A 23,016-nucleotide genomic window follows, 5' to 3' on the forward strand; every position below is an offset into this window, starting at 1 on the left:
TATGCTCTGGTTGAAGTTTTAGTCTTCTTTCTATTTTTCAGCCCAGGTCTATCTCTTCTCCCTACTTTTGTGTTTTGATGCTGACACTAGTGGGAAACAATTATAGATGATTTAACACCACTACACCCCTTCTTTAATTCCTTATTGGCAGATTCATATACAGATCTCTGCATGAGGAGTTCTGTTTTGTTGAAGTTTGAGGCTACTCTTGTTTTCTCTATCAGGTCTGTCTCTTATCCCTACTTTTCTGTTTCGATAATGCAACTACTTGGAGAAAATTTTATAGAATATGAAACTACTATATCTCCTCTTGTATTTCCCACTTGTAGTGCCACAAACGGATTTTTATAGAGAGAGCTCTGCCACATTGAAGTTCAACATTTGCTCATGTTTTCAGACTAGGTCTGACTCTTCTGCCTATTACATTGTTTCGGTGCTAAACTAGTGGGGTAAATTTTCATATCATCTGAAACTACTTCATCCCCTCTTGTATTCCCCACTTGCAGAGCCACAAACAGATCTCTGTAGAGAGAGCTCTGCTACATTGAAGTTCAAAGTATACTCATGTTTTTTAGATCGGGTCTGGCTCTTCTGTTTACCACTGTGTTTTGGTGCTCCTATTAATGAGAGAGAGTTTTATAGAGTATGAAACTACTGCATCCTCACTTGCATTCCCCACTTGTAGAGCCACAAACAGATTTCTATAGAGAGAGTTTTGCTATGTTGAAGTTTTATGCCTACTCCTATTTTTCAGATCAGGTTTTGCTTTTCAACCTACTATAGTGTTTTGGTGGTGCCACTAGTGAGAGAAAGTTTCATAGCATATGAAACTACTACATCCCCTATTGCATTCTCCACTAGCAGATCCACAAACAAATCTTTATAGAGAGCTCTGCCACGTAGAAGCTCAACGTCTAATCATGTTTTTTTAGACCAACATCTTGTGTTGATGAACTGGAATTGAGTTCATAGTGAAGTGACTTCAAAGAAAGCCAATGCACATGGCACGGAAGGCTGGTAGCTATTAGGTGTCATTGAAAGATATGGTGGCAGTGAACAATTAACAGTGCAAATGAACCAGAAAGGAGATCATCTTTAATTGATAATAGAAGGTATTATTGTTGTTGTTCATGACTGAAATGAAAGAGAGGCAATACAGCTTTGAGGTTCTGATCGTTGTTAGTGAAGTGCTAAGGAAAAGAGTTCATTATTTTTCCTTGTGTAGGACGCGAACTAACAATGCTTCCACATGAGGCTGTACAGACATTCCCTTTCCACTCTTAAAGTTCAGCACTTGTTCAAGCTGATTTATGAATCTACCTACTTCACCTTATTGCTCTCAATTTCCTTTTGACAATCGGTCTCTCGCCAACCTCTTTATTCATTTTCCCTATTTTTTCAATCAGGTATAGCAGAGCTTATATAGGGAACCCATCTTTCAACCCGGTGCATGCATGCATGATAAATGTATGAGCATGTAATTTATATGATGAACTCACCTTTTAAGGGGTGACATATGGTCATAACTCTTGTAGATGAAACAAGAATTTTGATTCTTGCCCAAACTCTACAACGAAAATTTTCTGAGTGATGACCATTGTGTCACCCACAAGAAGGGTTTGCCCTGATGTAAATAAAGATAGCACAAACAACCTAAGGACGTGTTCTATTCATTATGTAAACATGGATAGGTTTTCTACCTGGTCTTAAGAAGGGTCTCATATCTGCCTAGTGACGATCTTCGTAAAGATAGTATAGGGGCATTGCGAGAAATGGTTAAGGCACGTATGCCCACTATTACCAAGCAAGCACTCAGATATGAGTTGGGTGTTTCACATATCTGAACTCTGACCAATAGTCATAAGGCAGATCACTAATCCCCCTCATAACTTAAAATAGGTGATACATGTGGCAGTTCTATACAATGCCTGATCATATATGTACAAAAATTAAAGCATGCAAAAATAAATAAATAAAATAAGCTTCTTAACATAAAACACGCAAACCAAACAAAACACAATTATCAGACAAAAACAAAGCTTGATCCACAAGGTCCCTAGTGAAGTCGTCATTCTGTCACACTTGTACGGCGTCTCTGGCGAAAAATCCACTCTCAAATATTATTATATCTATCTATCTGGAAAATATGAGGAGACAAGGAATTTTTGTCTTTTATTAGTGGAAAAATGGAATGGGAGTTGCCACCTAGTATTTTAGTCCTTAGGAACCCTAATTGGTTTCAGAGATCGGGTACGGGGACTGGTTGCATAAAAAGAAGGTATTAGCACCCTAAAGACGCCCTACCTAAGGTAAGTTGCATTGTTTTATTGTTTGATAAAATATAGAGTCTTGTCATGTTTTCTAGTTATTGGTCCGTCTATGGTTTAAGAAAAGTCCTCTTCAGTAAATAAATCCTATTTTATTCAGGTAAAACCTAACCGTTATAACATCAACAAAAGAATTTAATATATGGAATACGTCTTATGTATAAGGTCGTAAACCCAGATACTAAAAGAAAACAAAATCATTTTTTTGGAATTTTTGAAATATTGGCCTAGTTCTCGTGATTTTAATAAATTGATTATTAAAGCTGAAATGCATGCTAGTACATTTTTTTTGAATTTTTGTTGTATGAAAATATGATATATATATTTTTTTGAGATACCTTGCTGTATGCTTGAAAACAAAAAAAAACATTTTTTTTAATGTTTTCGATGAAAATTAGGTATTTTAATACTGAATTTGTATCTTTACAGTATAAAAATACAAACCAATACTAAGCAAAAAATTCAGTAGAAAAATATGCGGGAAAATCATATATTTTTTTGAAATAATTTTTGAAGAAAATTTTATTTTTTTAGAATGGACTGGACCAGGTCCAAAAAAAGAAACTGGGTTGAGATCAACCCAACAAAATGCATACTATCTCTTATCGGGCTGGACTCCGCCCAGCCCTATAAGGTGGGCTGATGATCCAACCCGGGCTGGTTACTGTTCCCGTGCATAGTAACCCACCCCAATACCATTACTCGGTTATTGTGCTCATGCACAGTAACAAGGTAATTATATTTTCAGTGCTGCAAAAATGTGCACAGTGCATATTCTGCATGCAAGACGATGAAATAGGAAACAAAGACAAGGGGAAGAGAATTGCCTGGAATAGAGGTGTCGTCGTTCACGGTTGTGGTGGCTCATAATGGCGTTGGTGTCGCAACAATCGGTTGTGGAGGCAGACGTTTGTTCTCCTTCTTCTTTCCTCTGCTTCAGTGTGCTATCTTCTTCCTCTGTTTTTTCATTCCCCCTATTAACAGTGTTCTTGCCTCTCTACAGCAACTTCGTGGCGGTGCGATTGGTGCTAGTGGTGCCGCTGGTGGCTGCGAAGAGGAGGATGGGTCGTGGTACACGGAGGATGCTACTTCTGTTTTTTTCTGTATTTTCTTCTTCTTCCTCCTGCCTTCTACTTGTGTTTATGTTCTCCGTTCACTCTACTATCTCTCTTTCTTTCTTAGCTTTTTTTTCCCCCTTTTGTTTTCCCCCTCTCTTTTTATGTTTTGTCCTCTTTTTCTCCCTCTCTATGTCTCCTCCTCCTCTGTTCTGCTCTCTCTCTCTTTTTTTTTGTTTCATTGTCTTTCTCTGGCTTTTATAGGCCAATGAATGCCCTGCGATGGTAACAATCAGTTTGGTTACCACATGCATAGGAATAGTAGCCGTGAAACGTTCCCCATAACTGAAGCAATCTACTGCTTTCGTTGCTGAAATGGCTTTGAAGAAGGTGATGAATATTGCTCTAAAATGACATCGTCTTCCTATCAAAATGGATATTTCTGATTTGGTCCTTGAATGTTTTTATAATTTTGTAATCAAGCTCCTGGATAAATTGTAATTAGATCCCTTGATTTTAACGTTATTTACAAGACAATCCTTGGTTTTTGATTTACGCGATTTGACCCTTAATTGATCAATAAACTTTCAATTTCTTCAATTCAGCCCCTGACTTGGTCAATTTCAACCTCTCTATTTACGCGCCTTTTCCAGTTTGGTCTTTGGTTTCAGATTGTTTCAATCAAGTCTCTAATTGACCATCAAACTTCAATAATTATGCAATTAAGCCCCTAATTTGACCAAATCAACTCTTCAAAATTATAATTGGACCCTAGAACTTTAATTTCTTTCAATGAAAGCCTAAATTGACTTAAAAATCAATTTTCTTTCAATCAAGCCCTCCATAAACTCAATTAAACCCTTGATAAAATTTAATTGAGTTTATAAACATCTGATTTTGGACTTTTCTTCCTCAAATTGGTTTTCCCTTGTCAACAGGGTTCTCATCACTCAAAAATATATTCTCAAATTTCAATTCTTGTATTTGTGAACCTCCTCGACCAATTTCTAACCATTTTATGGGCATTCCAACATCCTTTTCTCGCTCCTATTATTTTTAGATTTCTTTTGAATATATATATATATATATATATATATATATGTATGTATGTATGTATGTATGTATGTATTATTTTTTTCATTTTTTGTGTGGGAATCCAAAAATAGATAACAACATATAGAATGCTTTAAGGTGATGTTTAATTTTTTTTTTTAGCATAACCAACCCTTTATTTAGAACTAACTCTAAAGACTAATTAGGGTTCCTAATTATTATAAAACTAGGGGCAACTTCTTTTCCATTTTTTACCTATAGTAGTTCACTAATATGTCCTCTGTGACACACATAAATCAAAGAAGTTAAGGATGGAATTGGGTTGCAAGTTATGTTACCAAACTCAAACTTGTGCACACCTATATAGTGTGAAGGATTTTATACATGGCGTTGCTATCCTATATAACCAACTCTAGGCTGCTCCTACATTCTATATGTGTTTTTTAGGTCTGGTGAGCCCGTCATAATTATCTAGGTTCATCTTTATGGAGAAAATGTTCCTTGAAAGATTGGTTTCTAATACACTTTTACACAACAAAGAGTCTTTTATTTGGTAGGAACGACCTTTATTCTCCAACCCATGCACAACTTCCTCTTGTTATGGTTTTTTTCACTGAAGATTGTTCGAGTGGGTCTCCAAAAGGAAAGAGTGGGGCTCCAAAAGGAAACAGTGGTGATGGTGACTCTTATTGTTGTGGTAATGAATTGCTACTTCTTTCCTTTTTATTTTTGAACTTAAAAGACCCAGTCCAATAGTATTCCTTTCTATTTTCCTGCGTGTCATTTTCTCATATTCTTTTAGAAATTGAAGTACGTATGCGATAGGTGGGGCTTATTTTAGGGAAACCAATAGCATAATGTGTTGTAAAATAAGAATGGTTTTGATTTGTTCTTGAGTAGTTAGAAAAACCTTTAAAAGTGCTTTCATTTGTTAGGCTATCCAGTGGAGATCAATAAGAGTGGATGAAAGGGCAAAGCCAAGAATTTTTCCAGTCCTTGGCTATTAAATAAATATATAATTTTTTTTAAGATAAATTATTAACTCATGTATATGAATTTTTAAAGTTAATAGTAAATTTTTAATTCAAATACACTACCCAAAATATTAAAAAATAAATTGGAAAGTACATAAAATTGAAGTGAAAGTAAAAATAAACTCATTATTGAAGTTACATCATTCGATGTTTTGTGGAATAGAATATAATTTATATATAATCGAATCTGAATCAATATTGTAACAACCACTCAACCGGAATAAAATAACAATCTCATGTCAACTGAAAAATAAAGTAATTAATTTTTTTCCCTCTCTTAATTCATCCTTCCTTCACTTGATTCTTTCTTATATTAGTATTTTATAAGTTGAACTTTATAAGTTTGTAAGGTTATTTTCTCACTTTTTTTTATTTTTTTTCCTTGGATTTTTTTTTGTTTTTCCCTTACTTTTCTCTCTTGCCTTTTCTTTTCTTATTCTGCTTCTGTCCAGTCAGCAACATATAAAAGGAAGGAAGAACTGATTTGTTTTATTTTTTAATGGTAAATAATCATTGTATCCTTAATGAGTTGTTTTGCTTTTATTTGATGATTTTTTTTGTTAGCACTACCAAACTCTGTTCATCCTTAAATTTAACCAGATTTTATTCAATATATTTTAAGATCCCTAGTAAAATTTCAGCTCAATTTGATGGTCGGATTGAAAATTACACCCAATAACATAAAACTGGTCAAATTATGATTTTTTTTATCAAATTTCTGAATTTATCTAAAAGTTCTGAAATTTTAACTCAAGATAAAACATTATATTAGAAGGTTCTACACAAATTTTTAGAATTTTTTGATACTTTAATCGAGAATTAAATTTTTTTCACATAAAACTAATCAAAAAATATTGATAAAATCTTGCTTAGACTAGAGCCCACTCAAGCCCTTACATGCCTATGCCTCTGCCCTTGAGTGGATGTACATGTGATAGGAAGGTTGATTACCTTAGCTTTTATTATATATATAATTAGGAGTTGCTAGGAGCATAAGGGATACAACTAGTATATGCTTTAGGGCTAAATTTGTAAATCACTTATTAAAAGTTCATAAAAAATAATTTAAAATTATTTTTTATTTAAAAAATAAAATGTTTTTTTAATCAGTGTCAACCAAGACGAAGTCTTTCTATCTCTTTGATCTTAAAAGCGCACCCTTCACATTAGGTTGATGTATTTAGAGAAATATAATAAATTCTCTTAGGTCATATGAGTTGATTGAATCGCTACTTAAAAGGCTTGTATACTGGAATTTGAGGTTCGGAACAGTCTCCACTAGTTTTTTTAACTTCCTTTTGCTATCTAAATTAATCAATTAAATTGGGTTACAAGCGAAATCGAACAATTAAATTTATTGCATATTGAAACTACATTACCCATTTATCCTTCTAACTTATTAACTTATTATATTTGTCAAATTTATCCATATAGTTTTTTGTCTCACATCCCCATTACTATCCCATGAGTCGGATCTATTGGAAAGGTTTTGTCATAAGGTTTTAAGATAAATAACAATAAAATGCCCCCCAGATAACACTATAGCTCATCTCATAAAATATTATAGATTGACACTATTTTTTTTTTTTTATCTTTGAAGTATTTTTTTACTCCAGTTGTTGAACTTTTTTTTTTAATTTTGTTATTTTATGTTGTATTGATTATAAATTTGACTTGATAATTTGTTTGCTATTAGGTTCTTGAAGTGTAAAAAAAACCATCCCAACAATAAATTAATACTCAATTTTGCACAGTAAAATATAATTTTTTTTGCTTATAAAAAATTAAAACTATAAGGATGAAATTTGACGTAATTGAAGCAAAAAAAAAACATGTTTTTTTTTAATTTCTCATGAGGCGTGTTTTTCTTAAAAACTTATACCCGAAGTTTTTTTTTTCATTTTTTATCCTTATTTATTCAAGTTTTGATATTTCAGTCTTACATTTCGATTGATTTACGTTGAAGACTTTTGATTTTTTAGAAGAGAGAGAGAGAAAACGTCGCTGAAAAACATGAGAGGAGCGAGAGAGTTTTTATGCCACATTTCAAAAATAAAAAAACATAATTTTTTTTTTTGTTAATAGGTTCCATTTAAGTATCTTTTACCTATCATCTTATTAAAAAAAAAAATTCGGAACTCAGGATTTTTTTTTTTAACTAAGGTGAAGTTTTTTATTTTTTAACCTATTAAAGGTTTGTTTGGTCTTTCTTTAATGTTTTCAACTAAAAAAAATTGGAGTTTTTTTATTAATATGAGTATCTTGATCAGTTTATGCGCATATCGACAAATCTTATGGATCTTCAAATTAATTATCATGTAAGTTTCTAGTGGTCCTGAAATTTAGAAGACTCAAACTGGTAACCTTTAGAAAATAAATTTAAAATCTAATTAATTTTAAATAAGTTTATAAAGTACATTTTATGATATTATCAAGCGTTCATTTCATGATATTACCCCTTTTCTATCCTACGATGTTTTGAAATTTAACCTCTGAATGTTTATTCATGGAATTAAAGAAAGTTATTTTGTTTTTTTTTTTTTTTTGAGAAATTGCTAATAACTGGTAATTTTTTGTCTGACATTATGGCTTGCGACAGCAACAGCATCTTTCAATCTATTGGATATTCGAGTCACGAGGACAGTGACATGCACGGAAAAGAAATTAAGTTAATAAATTTTTTTTTTTTGGTCATTGTAGCTTATTAAGTGAACCTACCTACTTCCACTTAAGCTTTAATTTGTCCTAAATTGTCAGCAATGGGGAGTTTTTTTTCACTTCAAGAGTTATTTAAAGTCTGGAAATAGTTATTTTTAAAATATTTGTTTTTTAAAATATATTAAAATAATATTTTTATTTTAAAAAAATATTTTTAACATTAATATATCAAAATAATCTGAAAATATTTAAAAAAGTATTAATTTAAAATAAAAAAATAAGAAAATTTGAATTTTTTAAAATACAAAACCAGGATAAAAGGATACCTTAGGAGCAGAAAATACAACTGTCAAGTTGCTGTCATGGCACCCCCATCTCAATTTGTTCTTTCTAGACAATCGGCGATACCCTATTGATACATCTGGCATTTACCTCTTCCAATTATTTGTCCTTAATAATTTCGAACCAAGATCCTCTTTAGGTAAATAACAAAAATTGGTAGATATGACATTTTCGAACCTTCCAAACAATGTAAGATAATTAATTTCCTCATCCTCTTCTAGGACTCACGAGAACCATTTCACGTCATTCCAACTCGCGGGCTAAAGTTCAATAAAAAAATATTGACGCTCAAAACAATTAGTCTAATAAAAAAAAAGTTAATATTTTTTAATTAATTATTGGATTATACTTAAAATTTGCGAAAAAGTTCTACAATTTTTACAATTTTAATTATTCTTCATAACTATTTCGGGTTTATTTATTCTCCTAGCTAGACTTTTTATTTTATTTTTTTGGTATAGGCATGGTTGATTTTTGCTATAATAAAAATAGTTGGTTTGTTATTTTTCAAGATAATTCACATGAATTATTTCCTTTTCATAATATATTATATCTTTTCTATATTTTTGTCTACAATTTAGGGTTATAACCTCAATATTTTAGAATCCTAGTTATATTTTTTTGCTATATGATGTGTCAATAATGATTGTAGTCTAATATTCAATTTCTTTAATTGGCTAATTGATGTTATTCATTGTTTACACTGTCTTTTTATATATATTTGTTATTACATCAACTTGGAATCTGTTGCCTATTGGAATATTTTTTTTTAAATATCTTAAATGTGGGGAGCTAAGGCATTATTCTAGTGATTGTATGAGATTGAAATTGATCAATGTGTTTGAAGGGTAGTACGAGCTAGAAAATTTTAAAAACAAGGGCGGATCTATTCAAATTTGATAAAAACAACAAGGAAGATTTGTATAATTATGATGATTAGGGTCAGATTATGTTGTTTGTAAGAAATTGTTAACACAAAAAGTGAGAGAGAATTTGCATTAACACAACATTGGAGAGTACTTTTTTTTTATACGTGGAAGATCAAATAAGTTCATGCCTTAATGGTGAAGGCACTAGTGGATGAAAAGGAAGAAATGGAGACAACAAACATACTTATGGAAATCAAACCTTTACTTATTGAATTTGGGGACATTATGCATGTCCAGTTGTTAGATTGAATGCCACTAATATGAGATATTCAATATCAAATTGACTTGGTGCTAGCAGTAAGTCATCCAAATCTACCACAATACAAGATGAGTCCTAAAAAGAGCAAGATATTGAAAGAGAATGTAATGGAGCTTCTGAGGAGGTCATGGATCCAAAGGAGTCTAAATCCTTGTGTCATACCATCTTTGTTAACCTTAAAGAATGATAGTAATTGGGATATATGCAAAGATAATTACATTATTAATAAAATAATAATGATTTATAAGTTTTCAATTCCTTGGTGGATGACATGTTTCAGAATGGATACTATTATATTTGAATTCGGTCCGAGAATGAGTGAAAGATAACTTTCAATATAAATAAAAAATTGTATGAGTGGATGGTTATTTTTTTTTGAAAGGTCACCTTTATATGATTGTTAACCTCAAAGTAAGTAGGATAAAAGTTGTTTAGATAGTTGCACTATTAGTAAAATGATAATGATTTATAAGTTTTCAATTCCTTGATTGGATTACATATTGGATCATGCAATGGTGTTTAGGAAGATTGAGTTGTAAAGTGGATATCATTCCCCATAACTGAAGCAATCTGTTGTTTTCATTGTTGAAATGGCTCTACTGTTTGCTGAAACTGCTTTGAAGAAAGGTGATGAAATATTGCTCTGAAATAGCATCGTCTTCCTATGAAAATGGATATTTTTGATTTGGTCATTGGATGTTTTTATAATTTTGTAATCAAGCCCCCCAGATAATTTGTAATTGGATCCCTTGATTTCAGTGCCTTTTCCAATTTGATCTTTGATTTCGGATTGTTTCAATGAAGTTTCTAATTGACTATCAAACTTTAATAATTATGCAATTAAGCCTCTAATTTGACCAAATCAACTCTTCAAAATTATAATTGGACCCTAAAACTTTAATTTCTTCAAATAAAAGCCTAAATTAACTTAAAAATCAATTTTTCTTACAATCCAACCCTGCATAATTCAATTAAACCTTAGATAAAATTTAATTGAGTCCATAAACATATTATTTTAGACTTTTCTTCCTCAACTTGAATTTTTTTTGTCAACAGGGCTCTCATCAGTAAAAAATATAATGTCAAATTTCAATTCTTGTATTTCTGAACCTCCTCAACCAATTCCTAGCCATTTTATGGGCATTTTAGCATCCTTTTCTCACTCCTATTTTTTTTTTATCCCTTCTGAATATTTTTTTTTATATGTATGTTTGATATTTTTTTTATTTTTTTGTGAAACCTGAAAATGGGTAACAATAGATGCCCTTTTTTTACAATACTTATGGAGTAAAGACTTTGCGTAGTAAGTTTTGTAAAGATAAACAAAATTGAATTTTCAATCTTAATCTTCTCAAAACTTGGTTCATTTGAAATTCTATCTTTACTGCAATCTCATTTCAACCAGGAACTTGATATTCTTGAGAACCTGATCTTGGCGGCCCTTTAAATTCTGTCTTTTTCTTTTCTTTTTTTTAAGTCTCCAGTGGCGACTTCCTTTTAACCACAGCTAAAATCCTTTATGTGGTTGGGATAACCTGAGATCCTATCCGGCGATCTCCTTTAACCAGAACCAAAATCTACGTGGTTAGGCTAACCTAAGATCCCATGTGGCGATCCCCTTGAACCAGAAACAAAATCTGTGTGGTTGGGCTAACTTGAGATCCCATCCGGCGTTCCCCTTTAACCAAAACCAATATCTGTGTGGTTGGGCTAACCTGAGATCCCATGTGGTGATCCCCTTTAACCAGAACCAATATCCGCATGGTTGGGCTAACCGGAGATCCCATTCGACGATCCCCTTTGACCAGAACCAAAATCCGTGTGGTTGGGCTAACCTGAGATCCCATCCAGGGATCCCCTTTAACCAGAACCAAAATCCACGTAGTTAGGCTAACCTGAGATCCCATCCAGGGATCGCCTTTAACCAGAACCAAAATCCACATGGTTGAGCTAACCTAAGATCCCATCCAACAATCCCCTTTAACCATAACCAAAATTTGCGTGGTTAGGCTAACCTGAGATCCTATTTGGGGATCCCCTTTAACTAAAACTAACATTTGTGTGTGGTTAGGCTAACCTGAGATCCCATGTGGCGATCCCCTTTAACCAGAACCAAAATTTGTATGGTTAGGCTAACCTGAGATCCCATCTAGCGATCCCCTTTAACCAGAACTAAAATCTGTGTGTTTTTTATGATGGCAGGGTTTGAACTTTTTTTTTTTTATTTTAAGAATTTCCTAATGGTAAGTTCTTCTCAGCAGGGTTGAGCTGAAGACTCCTCATGATGACAAGGTTGATCTTCTCATTTCTTTGAGATTTTCCTAATAGTAGGGTTCATCTCATCTTCTTCTCATTCCAGGGTCACAAACATGATTCTCTGTTATTATCAGCTCAATGATTCTTTTCTTTTCTTTTCTTCAATCTTCTGGACTTCTTTGAGGATTTTCCTGTAAAACATATATGTGCAATGCTTTGAGGTTAGATGACATGCATGTATCCTTACCTAATTTGAAATATAGGTCCCCCCTCTTTGATGTTCCATCATCATAGGGTGCATTTGTTTGTTATCCAAAGCCTTCTTTGCTCTTTCAATGTACTGGCTCATTCATGTGCTAGCCATCCACTCAACTATAAATGCAGTGCTTATCCTAGGCTGTCTTTGATGATTATTGTTTTTGTTGTTTATCAAACATGATCATGCCCCCAAGTGTGGTGTTGTTTGATTCGTCATGAAGGAGATTAAAAAATCATTCATCTCCTAGATTCTCTTGAGAATCGTTATTTGATTGGTTGTGTGCATCCTACCAGCACTCATCAAGAGGTTTTCTAGTGTCATCCTCATCTTAGATTGCTAATCAGTCATTGACCTGCCTCTAATATGATCTGAATGTGCTTGTTCATCTGATTATCTTTCTTTGAACACCATTATCCTCAGTTTCACTTATTCATCATTTAATCATTATTTTTTTATTGTCCCCTATCTGATCTGAATACTGCTTGTTTTTCCTTCTCAAGGTCCACTGTATTGCCCCTGGCTGCTCAATTTTTTCAAGAAGTGTCAAGAAGTATTGATGTCATTTCTGTCAAAGATTTTGCAAACTCGATCGATGCTTTTCTTGTTTGACAATCTTTCTTGTTCGGGAATCAACTCTCATATTTCAAAGATCATGTCTATTCAAAATCTAATTGTTGAAATGAAATCAGAGATTTTTTTTTAAATCAAGCTTCTTCGATTAAAGATCCAACACATATTATTCAATGTAATTCTTTGATTGTCTTGTGTTTTGAAAAACAGAAATTGACCCGTTGAAAGATTAAAATGGCTTTTTTCATGGTTCTTTGTGTTAATTTTAATATCTGATATTGGGTATATCTTTTGATAGTCTGTGGTGAGGTGACCTTTTTGTGAATTTAAAAAACAAGATGCTAAAGTCAGAACTCAGTCTTTATCAAGAAATGTTTTTTTTCTTTTTTTTTGTAGCACTTATTTTATCAGCATACATAATAACAAGTAGCTTAATCCATGAAACCACGACCCTTATGGAAAAACTCTTCAAGCTTTGAGAGCGCCATTTATTAGTTCAAATTGTTTATTTGATCGAAAAGGGCTTTTAAAAGCACGTAATGTAGGCTATAGTTTATGGCTATGAAAGAAAGGATTTTTACAGGCTCAAAAGGTGTTTGAGGGTTTTCAAAAACCTAGGATCAACATCAACTATTCATCATTTCCATTTATCTTGTTATCTTTGTAGAGAAAACGACATATAACCTTATTAACATCAACTATCAGAATTCTCTTAACATAGATCATAATGCAAACCCAACTTTTTCTTTGATGAATAACCAATCTCAATCATCTGATAACATCAGGGTTTTTATCATGGATGCCAAAAGTCATGTTTATAGCTTAGTTTTTTTTATTATTATTATGGTATCGACTTTTGACATTTATTATGTCTTTCCTTGATTGAAACTTCTTTTGTCTTTCCTAAACTCAATAGGCATTCTCCTTCCTTTATCTTTGACCTACCTTTAAATGTAGGCAATTTTTTAAATATATATATGGCTTTCACATAGCCTTTCTCACAGTTTTCTAAGATGCCCCCAGTCTAGGTCTTCTTTCTTTTAGCTCTTTCAAAAGCTAGACTTTTGTTCTAAGCCTTCCCTTTCACTTTTGTCTTCTCTTATTTGCCCCTAGTGTGGGGTGTGATCTTGGTTAGAGTTTCTTTTGAAAAGAATATTCTATCAGGTTCAAAATGGGATTGTAAATGATATATTTCTAGTATTGTGAAAGAATAAAACAAAGATGGCATTTTCTCATTTCAAGCAAGGTTGGTGTGCACCGATAAATTTTGATCTCGTTTAATATAATGATTTGGACTTGCAAGAACCTTGATTCGTGAGTCCATAACTACTGAATCCATTACATGTCAATATGCATATTGCTAAAACTCAGCTATATGATGGGTGATTCAGTTTCATGTGTGAGCTCAAAATTTGTTTGGGCACCCCATATCATTTTAACAAGCATCGAGTCATTTCTGCAATCAAAATACTTTTAATCTTTCAAGATTGATTAGCCTTAATTGCATGTTGGAGTTCGATTAAAATATTTTGCCAAAAAAACTTTGAAACAAAAATCTCATTATTTCGAAACAACAAATAGACAAATAAAAAAACATGTTTCATTAAAGAGATGAGATGTGATCCCAAAAAAAAAATATGATTGACAATTCATCGTCATTCTTGGATAAGCTTTTCTGGTAATATCTCTTATCCATCCACCTTCAGAGTCATCTTTCATCATTGTTCTAGAATTCATTGCAGAACCTTCAATATTTCCCCTCTTCATATCTTGTTCAATTCTTTCAGCAATCCTCACAACTTCATGAAAATGTTGAGCTGAGCTCCCTATTAAATGCTCATAATAAGGGGATTGAAAGGTGTTGGCAAACAATATCATCATTTTTGTATCTATCAGTGGATGTTGAACATATGTTGCTTTATCTTGCCAACTTTGCGCGTATGCCCTTACAAATTCTTGGTTTTCCTTCTCCATAGCCATTAGGATGGTTCTGTCAGGAGCAATTTCAAGATTAAATTTATATTGCTTCAAGAAGGTGTCTACCAGGTCTTTCCATGTCTTGATCTTAATATTGTCTAGTCTCATATATCAGCTCAAAGAAGATCCAGTGAGACTATCTTGGAAAAATTATATCATCATCCTATCATCATCAATCACCTCGGCCATTTTATTACAGTAAGATTGAAGGTGAGTGTTTGGAAATTCCAATCTAGTGTATTTGATGAACTCTGGTATCCTAAAGTTATTTTGTACTATAATGTTTAGTACCAAACACACTTCAGTTGCTCGCATGGGATCAAACCAATTAATACCCTCAACTGCTCTTAATCTTTCTTCCAAAGCAGACAATTTGTCATAGTTCATAAAATCAGTGGATCTATTGCTAGGGGGTCCATCTGCTGTTAAATCCACGATGATGGGAGCTTGACTTGACGGGATAGGGGCGATAGGCATAAAATGTTATTCTGCCGTTGAATCTGCCCCCAAGTTTTAAGATGTCCCCGGGACGTGGATTGATGTTGTTTTCACAGGAGGTTATGCAAAAATCCCTTTTCCATTTTTGAAGCTCAGCACTTGTTCAAGCAGATCTGTAAGTCTAGCTACTTCACCTTTAATGCTCTCAATTTCATTTTAATAATGGGCCTCGAATTGAGCTCTTTCTTCATTTTTCATCTTTTAGGTGTAGCAATCTTAGATGGGGGACCTACATTTCAACTTGGCAGTATGTATGATAAATGTATGAGTATGTTTCTTATTTGATGAGCTCGCCTTTCCAGAGTTGACACATGGTCGTAACCCTAAGAATTTTGATTTTTGCTCCACAACGGAAATTTTCTAAGTAGCGACCATTGTGTCAACCACAAATCTTGAGTTCAAGATGCTTTAGAAAGGGTTTACTTTGATGCAAAACAAAAGGTAAAACACGTAACTTAAGAACAGGTTCTATTCATTAAGTGAGACAAAAGGTAGGTTGACTATCTAGTCTCAAAAGGGTCTCATATCTGCCTAGTGACGATCTTCATAAAGACAGTGTGGGGGCGTTGCAAGGAACAGTTAAGACACGTATGGCCACCATTACCAAGCAGACACTCATATATGAGTTGGGTGTTTCACGCATTTGAACCCTGACCAATAGTCAAAGGGCAGATCGCTAATTCCCCACCTAACTTAGATGCTTGTATGTTTTCTAAAAATTAAATTATGTGATGCATGAGGCAGTTCTATACAATGCATGAACATATCTTTACAGAAATTAAAGCATGTAAGAAAATAAATAAAATAAGCTTATTAACAAAAAAACACCTAAACCAAACAAAACACAGTTATCAGACAAAAACAAAACGTAGTCCACAAGGTCCCCAGTGGAGTCGCCTTTCTGTCGCACGTGTGCGGCGTAACGACGAAAACATCCACCCTCAAAATCTTATCTAATGCGGCCAATATGAGGAGACAAGGAATTCTTGTCTTTTAACAGTGAAAAAATTGGAATGGGAGTCGCCACCTACTATTTTGATCATTAGAAATCCTAACTGGTCTCAGAGATCAGGTACGGGGACTAGTTGCGTAAAGGGAAGGTATTAGCACCCCAAATACGTCCTACCTAATGTAAGTTGTATTGTTTTATTATCTGATAAAATCTAATGTCTTATCATGTTTTCTAGTTGGAGGTTAATTGTATAAATTATAAACAACAACAATAGTAACAATAATAACAATAATAATAATAACAATAATAATAATAATACTAGTAGTAGTAGTAATAATACTAATAGTAATAGTAATAGTAGTAATAATAATAATAATACCAATAATACTATTAATAATGATAATAATAAAGATGAAGAAGAAGAAGAAGTTGATGAGAACTTTGAGATGAAAGATTAACGTAAGGATTAAACAATGATAACAACAAATGTCAAGGTTAGAGGATCCACTAATGCTATTTCAAGCAAGTATAGTATAAACTCTTATTATTCAATTGGAAACCACACACAAAGAAGGTTCCAATCAGATTATAAATTGTTAACATGATTACATTAGTTATCTTATTCGAATAATGTTAATACTTGTAAATGTTGTCAGGCATTCATGATTATAACTCATGTTAACAACAAATCAAGTTCCTTTCATAGCTCAGGTGTCGGTTATACCATACAGTATAGGCTATGAAAGTGCCAAATATTTGTTGTACCAAGTGTTATACAACATAAATCTAGATTAACCATTTAACAAGCAAAGTATTAAAAGTGAACAACATAACAAATATAAAGCATGTTAGTATCCCACATTAAGGTCCATGTTAAGTTTATATTATACTTATTCTTACACCATTAGCATACCTTTTTCACTTTGACATAATTAACTTAGCTAAACATAATGAAAGAAAGAAACATAAATAAACAAGATAAGAACATAAATGAGAAAGAAGTTAACTAAGTAAAGAAAAGGAAATGAAAGGCATAAACAAGAGATTAATATAAACGAAACTTAAGTATTACAAGAGAGAGAGCAAGAGCATGATCTTGATCTAAACACCAAGATGCCTAAATGCATGGCAAATACCTCCTTTTATAGGCCAAAATTTGGAACTATTGATTTGTTGACTAATTGATGAGTGGGTGGCCATGTCTTGACTTGGTGACAATCCTTATCTTCTTGTCTGCCAAAAATGTCATTAATAATGTCAAAATTTGAATAGATTCTCCCATGAAGGTTCTAGGAAATTGTCTCAGATTTCCAGAAAAAAAAAGATGAGGTCATTTGGACTTCTAGAACTCGAGATATGGGCTGAACACTGAACAGTGTCTGGGTTGCAGGACAGATTCGGACTTCTCTGTTGTTGCTACAATTTGGACTTGAAAACTGCCTTTTTAAATCTTGGGCTCCACATGAAAGTTGTAGGCCTATGTCTTATCTTTCCATCAATATAAAAGGGACCTAAATCCAAGATCTACAGCTCCATATATGACCCAATTACCAAACAGTGTTCCAGTTTGGATTGCACCAATATCTCTTTTCTAAGTTTGGCCCTCTCTTTGTCCTTTCAATTTCAGTACTTAAACTCATCAATCAATACTTTCATTTATGTGATAGGCCTACATTTAAGATGAACATTTACCATAAATTAAAGGTATCTTACAGTATCAGATTTATTATTATAAAACATGCTTTAGTTAAGGAGTTATTGATACTTCAAGTGCAAAATGATGATATAAAACCTTGATCAAAATACACTTTTAAGTACTAATCAATCGTCTGGTGGACCCAATAAAAATCGGGTCTATGGGCTTTCTAACACTACGGCTGAAAACTTGCGTTCGACTCGTAGTGTCTCAACCGTTGGAAACTCTCCATCAGTATCGAACACCCAGTCTGAGGAGTTCATTGCCTTGAAACAACAATATCAACAACTCTTGATGAATTATGATGAGCTACGTCAAATAGTCATGAAGATGAGATCAAAGATGGGTGACGATACTTGGGCAGCTCCTTTTTGGCCGTATGGTCCCGGGAACAACCAGCCTCCTCCTCCAGCTCCGTCTCTATTCTAGTTTAATTTTGTTTTTTAAACACATTAAATTTGTAATGAATATTATTTAACATTACTTTTATATTTTTAATGTTTAATCCAATTTTGTTTGTTTATTAAGCTTTTTTACTATTAATAAATTATTTTTTATATATATTTTAAATACATACCGATGGATAATATCCGTCGGTACTTCACAGAGAGTTGCCAAACAATTACCAGCCATGCCATAATTATCGACGGATATATTCCATTGGTGATTACATACAGACAGATTGACCGACGGATAATATCCATCGGTATTTCATAGAGAGTTGCCACACAATTACCACTGATGCCATAATTACCGACGTATAGGCCGTCGGTAATTACCGTTGAAATTGCAGACGGATTTATTTCGTCTGTAATGTTCCTGCGGGAAACTTTTTTTTTTGACGCGAGCGTATCCGTCTGTAAGACCATCAGTATTTCGTCGATGGGTGTTTTTTTTTTATTTGCGACAGAATTAGCAACGGAAATGGGAGTTACCGACGGACGTGTTCTGTCGGTAAGGGCGTCGATGATTATTTCACCGACAAAGTTAATTCCTAGCGCCGACGGAAGTAGTCCGTCGGTAAAACTGTTTAATGGTGCAGTGAAGTTTCTAAGTCATTTTAAGTGATTATTATGAAGGATGTATAATTCATCTTGAAACTTTAGTAGCACATCATTTTCGCAAACAGCTAGACAAATAAAGTCATTGAATTGGAAAACTAGCAATTCGATTTGTGACAAGCCAAAGTTATGGGATGTGCACTTGCATAAGCATAATTCACATGCAATAGTGCTAATAAAAAATCTTTTTGTATCAATTATGCCTTTCAAGTTTCAGAAATTCTCAACTTTTCATCCATATTGGGTCATGGATTTCATCTAAATTGTACCTTTTATTGTAAGAATCAAAGATGATTTATTGAGAACTTTTGTTTTTGTTAAATATTTCTAATACAAGGATCCAATTGAAAATCTATATTTTTGGTAACCAAATTCATATAGAAAGTTATTTAGGGAAAAATATACAACTCCAATAGTTGGGGGAGGGGGTATATTTGAGGTTTGTCCAAATATTAACTAGAACAAACCTCAAAAAACTCCATAACTACATATAATTAAAATCTCATTTGAGATTCCAAGAAATTTTGTATTTTATACCGACAGAATTACTGAGGAATTTACATCCGTCGGTAAATATCACTATAAATTACCGATAGAAAAATTTTATCGGTAATTTTATTGGTTTTAGTCGAATTTCTAGTAGTGTTAATTGTGTTATCAAATTATTCATATATTTTTAGAGATATTGATGGAAGGGCTTAAATCTCTGCAATAAATAATACCTAAAACAATATGGAAAGATATTGATGGACGGGCTTAAATCTCTGCAATAAATGATTCCTAAAACAATATGGAAAATTTAGAATTTCTGAAAGTTTAGAAAGTTGTTTGGAAACAAGATCAATAATCCCAAAGTAGAAATGAATCATAGCCTTCACCAAATAATTAAACACTTGAAAACAATCGACCGAGGAAAAACAAAAGAAAAAGAGACATGTCAAGCAGCATAATCACATTACATTTTAGAGAATTAAACACCACAGTAGGTTTTCATGATATTGCAGTCACGTTTATTTGGATCATTGTATGATTGATAGAAATCAAGAAGCTTCTGGTGTTCAAAGGGCTTGTACTGTAATGGGTGTTCATCATCTACTAGCTCCTCTGGTGGTTGTACCACCCCATCTAGGAATGTGAATAACCCCAGTGCATATCTGTCTTCTTCGCTGCTTACAACGACTCGATGGTAAGAAGATTTTATCCTGTCATTGCTCCATGCCTACACAACACCAACCAAGATTTTCTATTCAAACAACACAATTCATGATCAAGAGTTATGAATCGATTAAGGGGCCATTAATTATACCCCAAATGAAATATATATATATATATATATAGATAGATAGATAGATAGATAGATAGATGAGAAAACTAGTAAAATAAGAAATAGCATAAACCCACCATGCATACATCACCAGCTATGACAGCAAATGAAGTAGGTGAAGAAGGCTCGTACGTAATCCACTCTCCTTCCTTGGTTCTTATCTCTAAACCTTTAACAGGATTTTGATAAAGTAGAGTCAAGAAAGTCTTGTCCATATGAGCCTTAAAACCAACATTCGTCTCCCCCTGTGATCTTCCATATTTCAACAGACGTAGGAGGTAATTTGTTGAGTTTACGAGAGGCTCATAGTCTTTCTTTATACCATAGCTTTCAAACAACATCCTTACCACCATCTGATTTAGTTCAGATGCTATCTTCGTAAAAGAGTGGATGACATCACTAAAGATATAAACAAAAAGTAAGTAAATCATACTAATTAAACTCACATTAATCTGAGTATAGGAGGACACAGCTATACGCAAGGATTCAGATGATCAGTCGAAGGAAAAGGAAAAAGAAAAATATTTATTATAATATAATAACATGCATCTTACCAGAATCTTTCATTTCCATCGGGCCACATAAGGCTAGTAAATTTTTGACATTCATCTTTCTTTGTTGCATACTCGATCCCCAAGCCTTCAGGGAAGCCAGGGATTTTCCCCATGTAACCATGGCCGAGCTTAGGATGTGTATTTCTGTTTTTTGTTTCATGAGGGAGATTGAACAATTCCTCTAGCACCGATATAATTTCCCTGTAAAATTCCATTGAAGGTTCGCTGTATACTACTTCAAAGAAGCTGTATTCCTCAAGTGCTCGCCGGATATCATTGCAAGCCGCCAGCCAGGAACTAGAGCCAGGCTCGAAGTTTTCCTTGGACAAATGAACAACAGGAATTTTTGGCACTGTTTCAGAACCCATGATTGTTGTACTCGCTCTCTCTTGCTGGAGTGTGTTTGAGATGCGCAATTTAGCGTTTTACCCATCCATAATTTATACTGTTAGTATCGCAACGACCTATAACAAGACAAATGAAATATTTTAATGGATTTTATTGGTTTTATAAATATTACTTGAATAATAGTAAAATTATAATTTTTTTAAAAAAATATATTAAGATGACATAATATTGAATTGACCTTAATCATCTTGCGATTTAAATTATAGACTCTACTAAATTTAATAAATTTATTATTTGTGTATACTATTTTTATTTATTTATATGGAAAAAACATATATTTGCAAAATCAAGCACAAACTCTAAATATAAAATTCTATTTGAAACTATGATAATCCTATAAAAACAAACAAAAATAAATCATAAATTTTATTTTCCAACCAATTTAATATTAAAGAAGGGTGAAATAAAAAATATTAATTAAAAAAATTAAAGTTCAATTATAAAAAAAATACCCTGCCAAACTTATAAATCAAGCTAATTTGGGTTATCCCACTAAACTCGTAAATCAAGTCATTGAATCTACAAAATTTAATAACTTAATTTTTTTTAAACCATTTTTATTTAACTAAATTAAAGAAATAGACGACACCGTGATGCTTAAATATTTTTTTGATACAAACCTAATGCTGAGATATTTTTTCGATACCGTTATAACTATATAAAAAAAATTAAAATAAAATATCAACTCTAAATCCCAATAAACATATAATATAAAGATCAAATTAAAAATAAAAAAACAATAACACAAATTTTAATAACTTAGTATTTTTCAAAACAATTTTTTTATTGAATTATTTGAAAAAAAATAAACTATATCATGATGTCAATATATTTTTTTGATACCAACATTATGCCTATATTGTTTTATATCAATCAAGAATTTTTTTAATACTATAATTATTAAACTCGATATAATGAATTAACTTGAAGCATTACTTAGGTGGGGTTTAAGTTGAATTGAAAAAAGGGTATTTTCATTACCCCCATTTAGATTTTCATGAGTAATTAAGTTAACTTGATCCAAATAAGATCGGGTCAGTTTTAAGAAATTTATAAATAAAATAAAATAAAATTATTTTAATAAAAAATAACTTATATAAGTTGACTTAATAACCACAAGTTGATATGATACCTCAATAACTTATGTCTATTTTTTTCCAATCAGACTCTAAACTAAGCCTTGACAATTATCATACACATTGACACCATAAATAAATATGTTTTCAGTTGATTACTATTTCGAAATAAAAAATATAAAACAATACATATTTCTCCATTTATTTTCTATTTTAACTATTATACACAGGTATTTTTTTTTTGTACTTTAATCAAATATAATTCTATCATTATTCTCTGTGTTTTTTTAATTCCAAAACAGTAAGTAAAATGCGGTATTCACATCTTGAAACATATGACCCGGTCGTAGCTGAGACGTGAATATGCACCTTATTTATGAGTAGTGCAGTGCTGCGGTAAGCAATGCGAGTACGAAGTATGAATATTTTAAAGTTTTGAAACCTAATACAGCGACTAGACAATTTATTTATAGGGTCATTGTTATGTTTCTTAGCATCACAAGATAAGTCTTATGTATAGTTTATAGAGGGTGTCACTAATCAAATGAGGCGGACTTGTTTGTTCATCAAGGATTTAATTTTTCCAGCGGGTCGAAATTGAGAGAGACTCTGAAAGAGAGATAAGGTAGATGAAGATTCTGTTTGTTTTTTATATTTTAGTATTTTTTTAAAAAAAAAAAATTTATTTCAAATTAATTTTATTTTGGTGTTTCTGGATCTTTGATATG

At 32.5% G+C, this 23,016-nt stretch overlaps 1 protein-coding gene across 1 annotated transcript; it reads right to left on the bottom strand.

The window, feature by feature from the left end:
* Positions 1-19,770: 19,770 nt before the first annotated feature.
* Positions 19,771-21,221, bottom strand: LOC133680971 (2-oxoglutarate-dependent dioxygenase AOP3-like). The gene is made up of 3 exons (XM_062104044.1): positions 20,805-21,221; positions 20,328-20,649; positions 19,771-20,145 (listed from the first exon to the last, which is right to left on the bottom strand). Exons 1-3 carry the CDS (start codon positions 21,170-21,172, stop codon positions 19,897-19,899), a joined length of 939 nt encoding a protein of 312 aa, XP_061960028.1. The 5' UTR covers positions 21,173-21,221; the 3' UTR covers positions 19,771-19,896.
* Positions 21,222-23,016: the final 1,795 nt, after the last annotated feature.

Source organism: Populus nigra, chromosome 1, assembly GCF_951802175.1.
Source record: "Populus nigra chromosome 1, ddPopNigr1.1, whole genome shotgun sequence".
NCBI classification, from domain to species: Eukaryota; Viridiplantae; Streptophyta; class Magnoliopsida; order Malpighiales; family Salicaceae; genus Populus; species Populus nigra.

Excerpts from the sequence above, each read along its gene's own strand:
- LOC133680971 (XM_062104044.1), bottom strand. The coding sequence starts at position 21,172 with ATGGGTTCTGAAACAGTGCCAAAAATTCCTGTTGTTCATTTGTCCAAG. Across the intron at positions 20,650-20,804 it reads GATGGAAATGAAAGATTCTG|TGATGTCATCCACTCTTTTA; the intron begins GTAAGATGCATG and ends TTATATCTTTAG. Across the intron at positions 20,146-20,327 it reads TAGCTGGTGATGTATGCATG|GCATGGAGCAATGACAGGAT; the intron begins GTGGGTTTATGC and ends GGTGTTGTGTAG.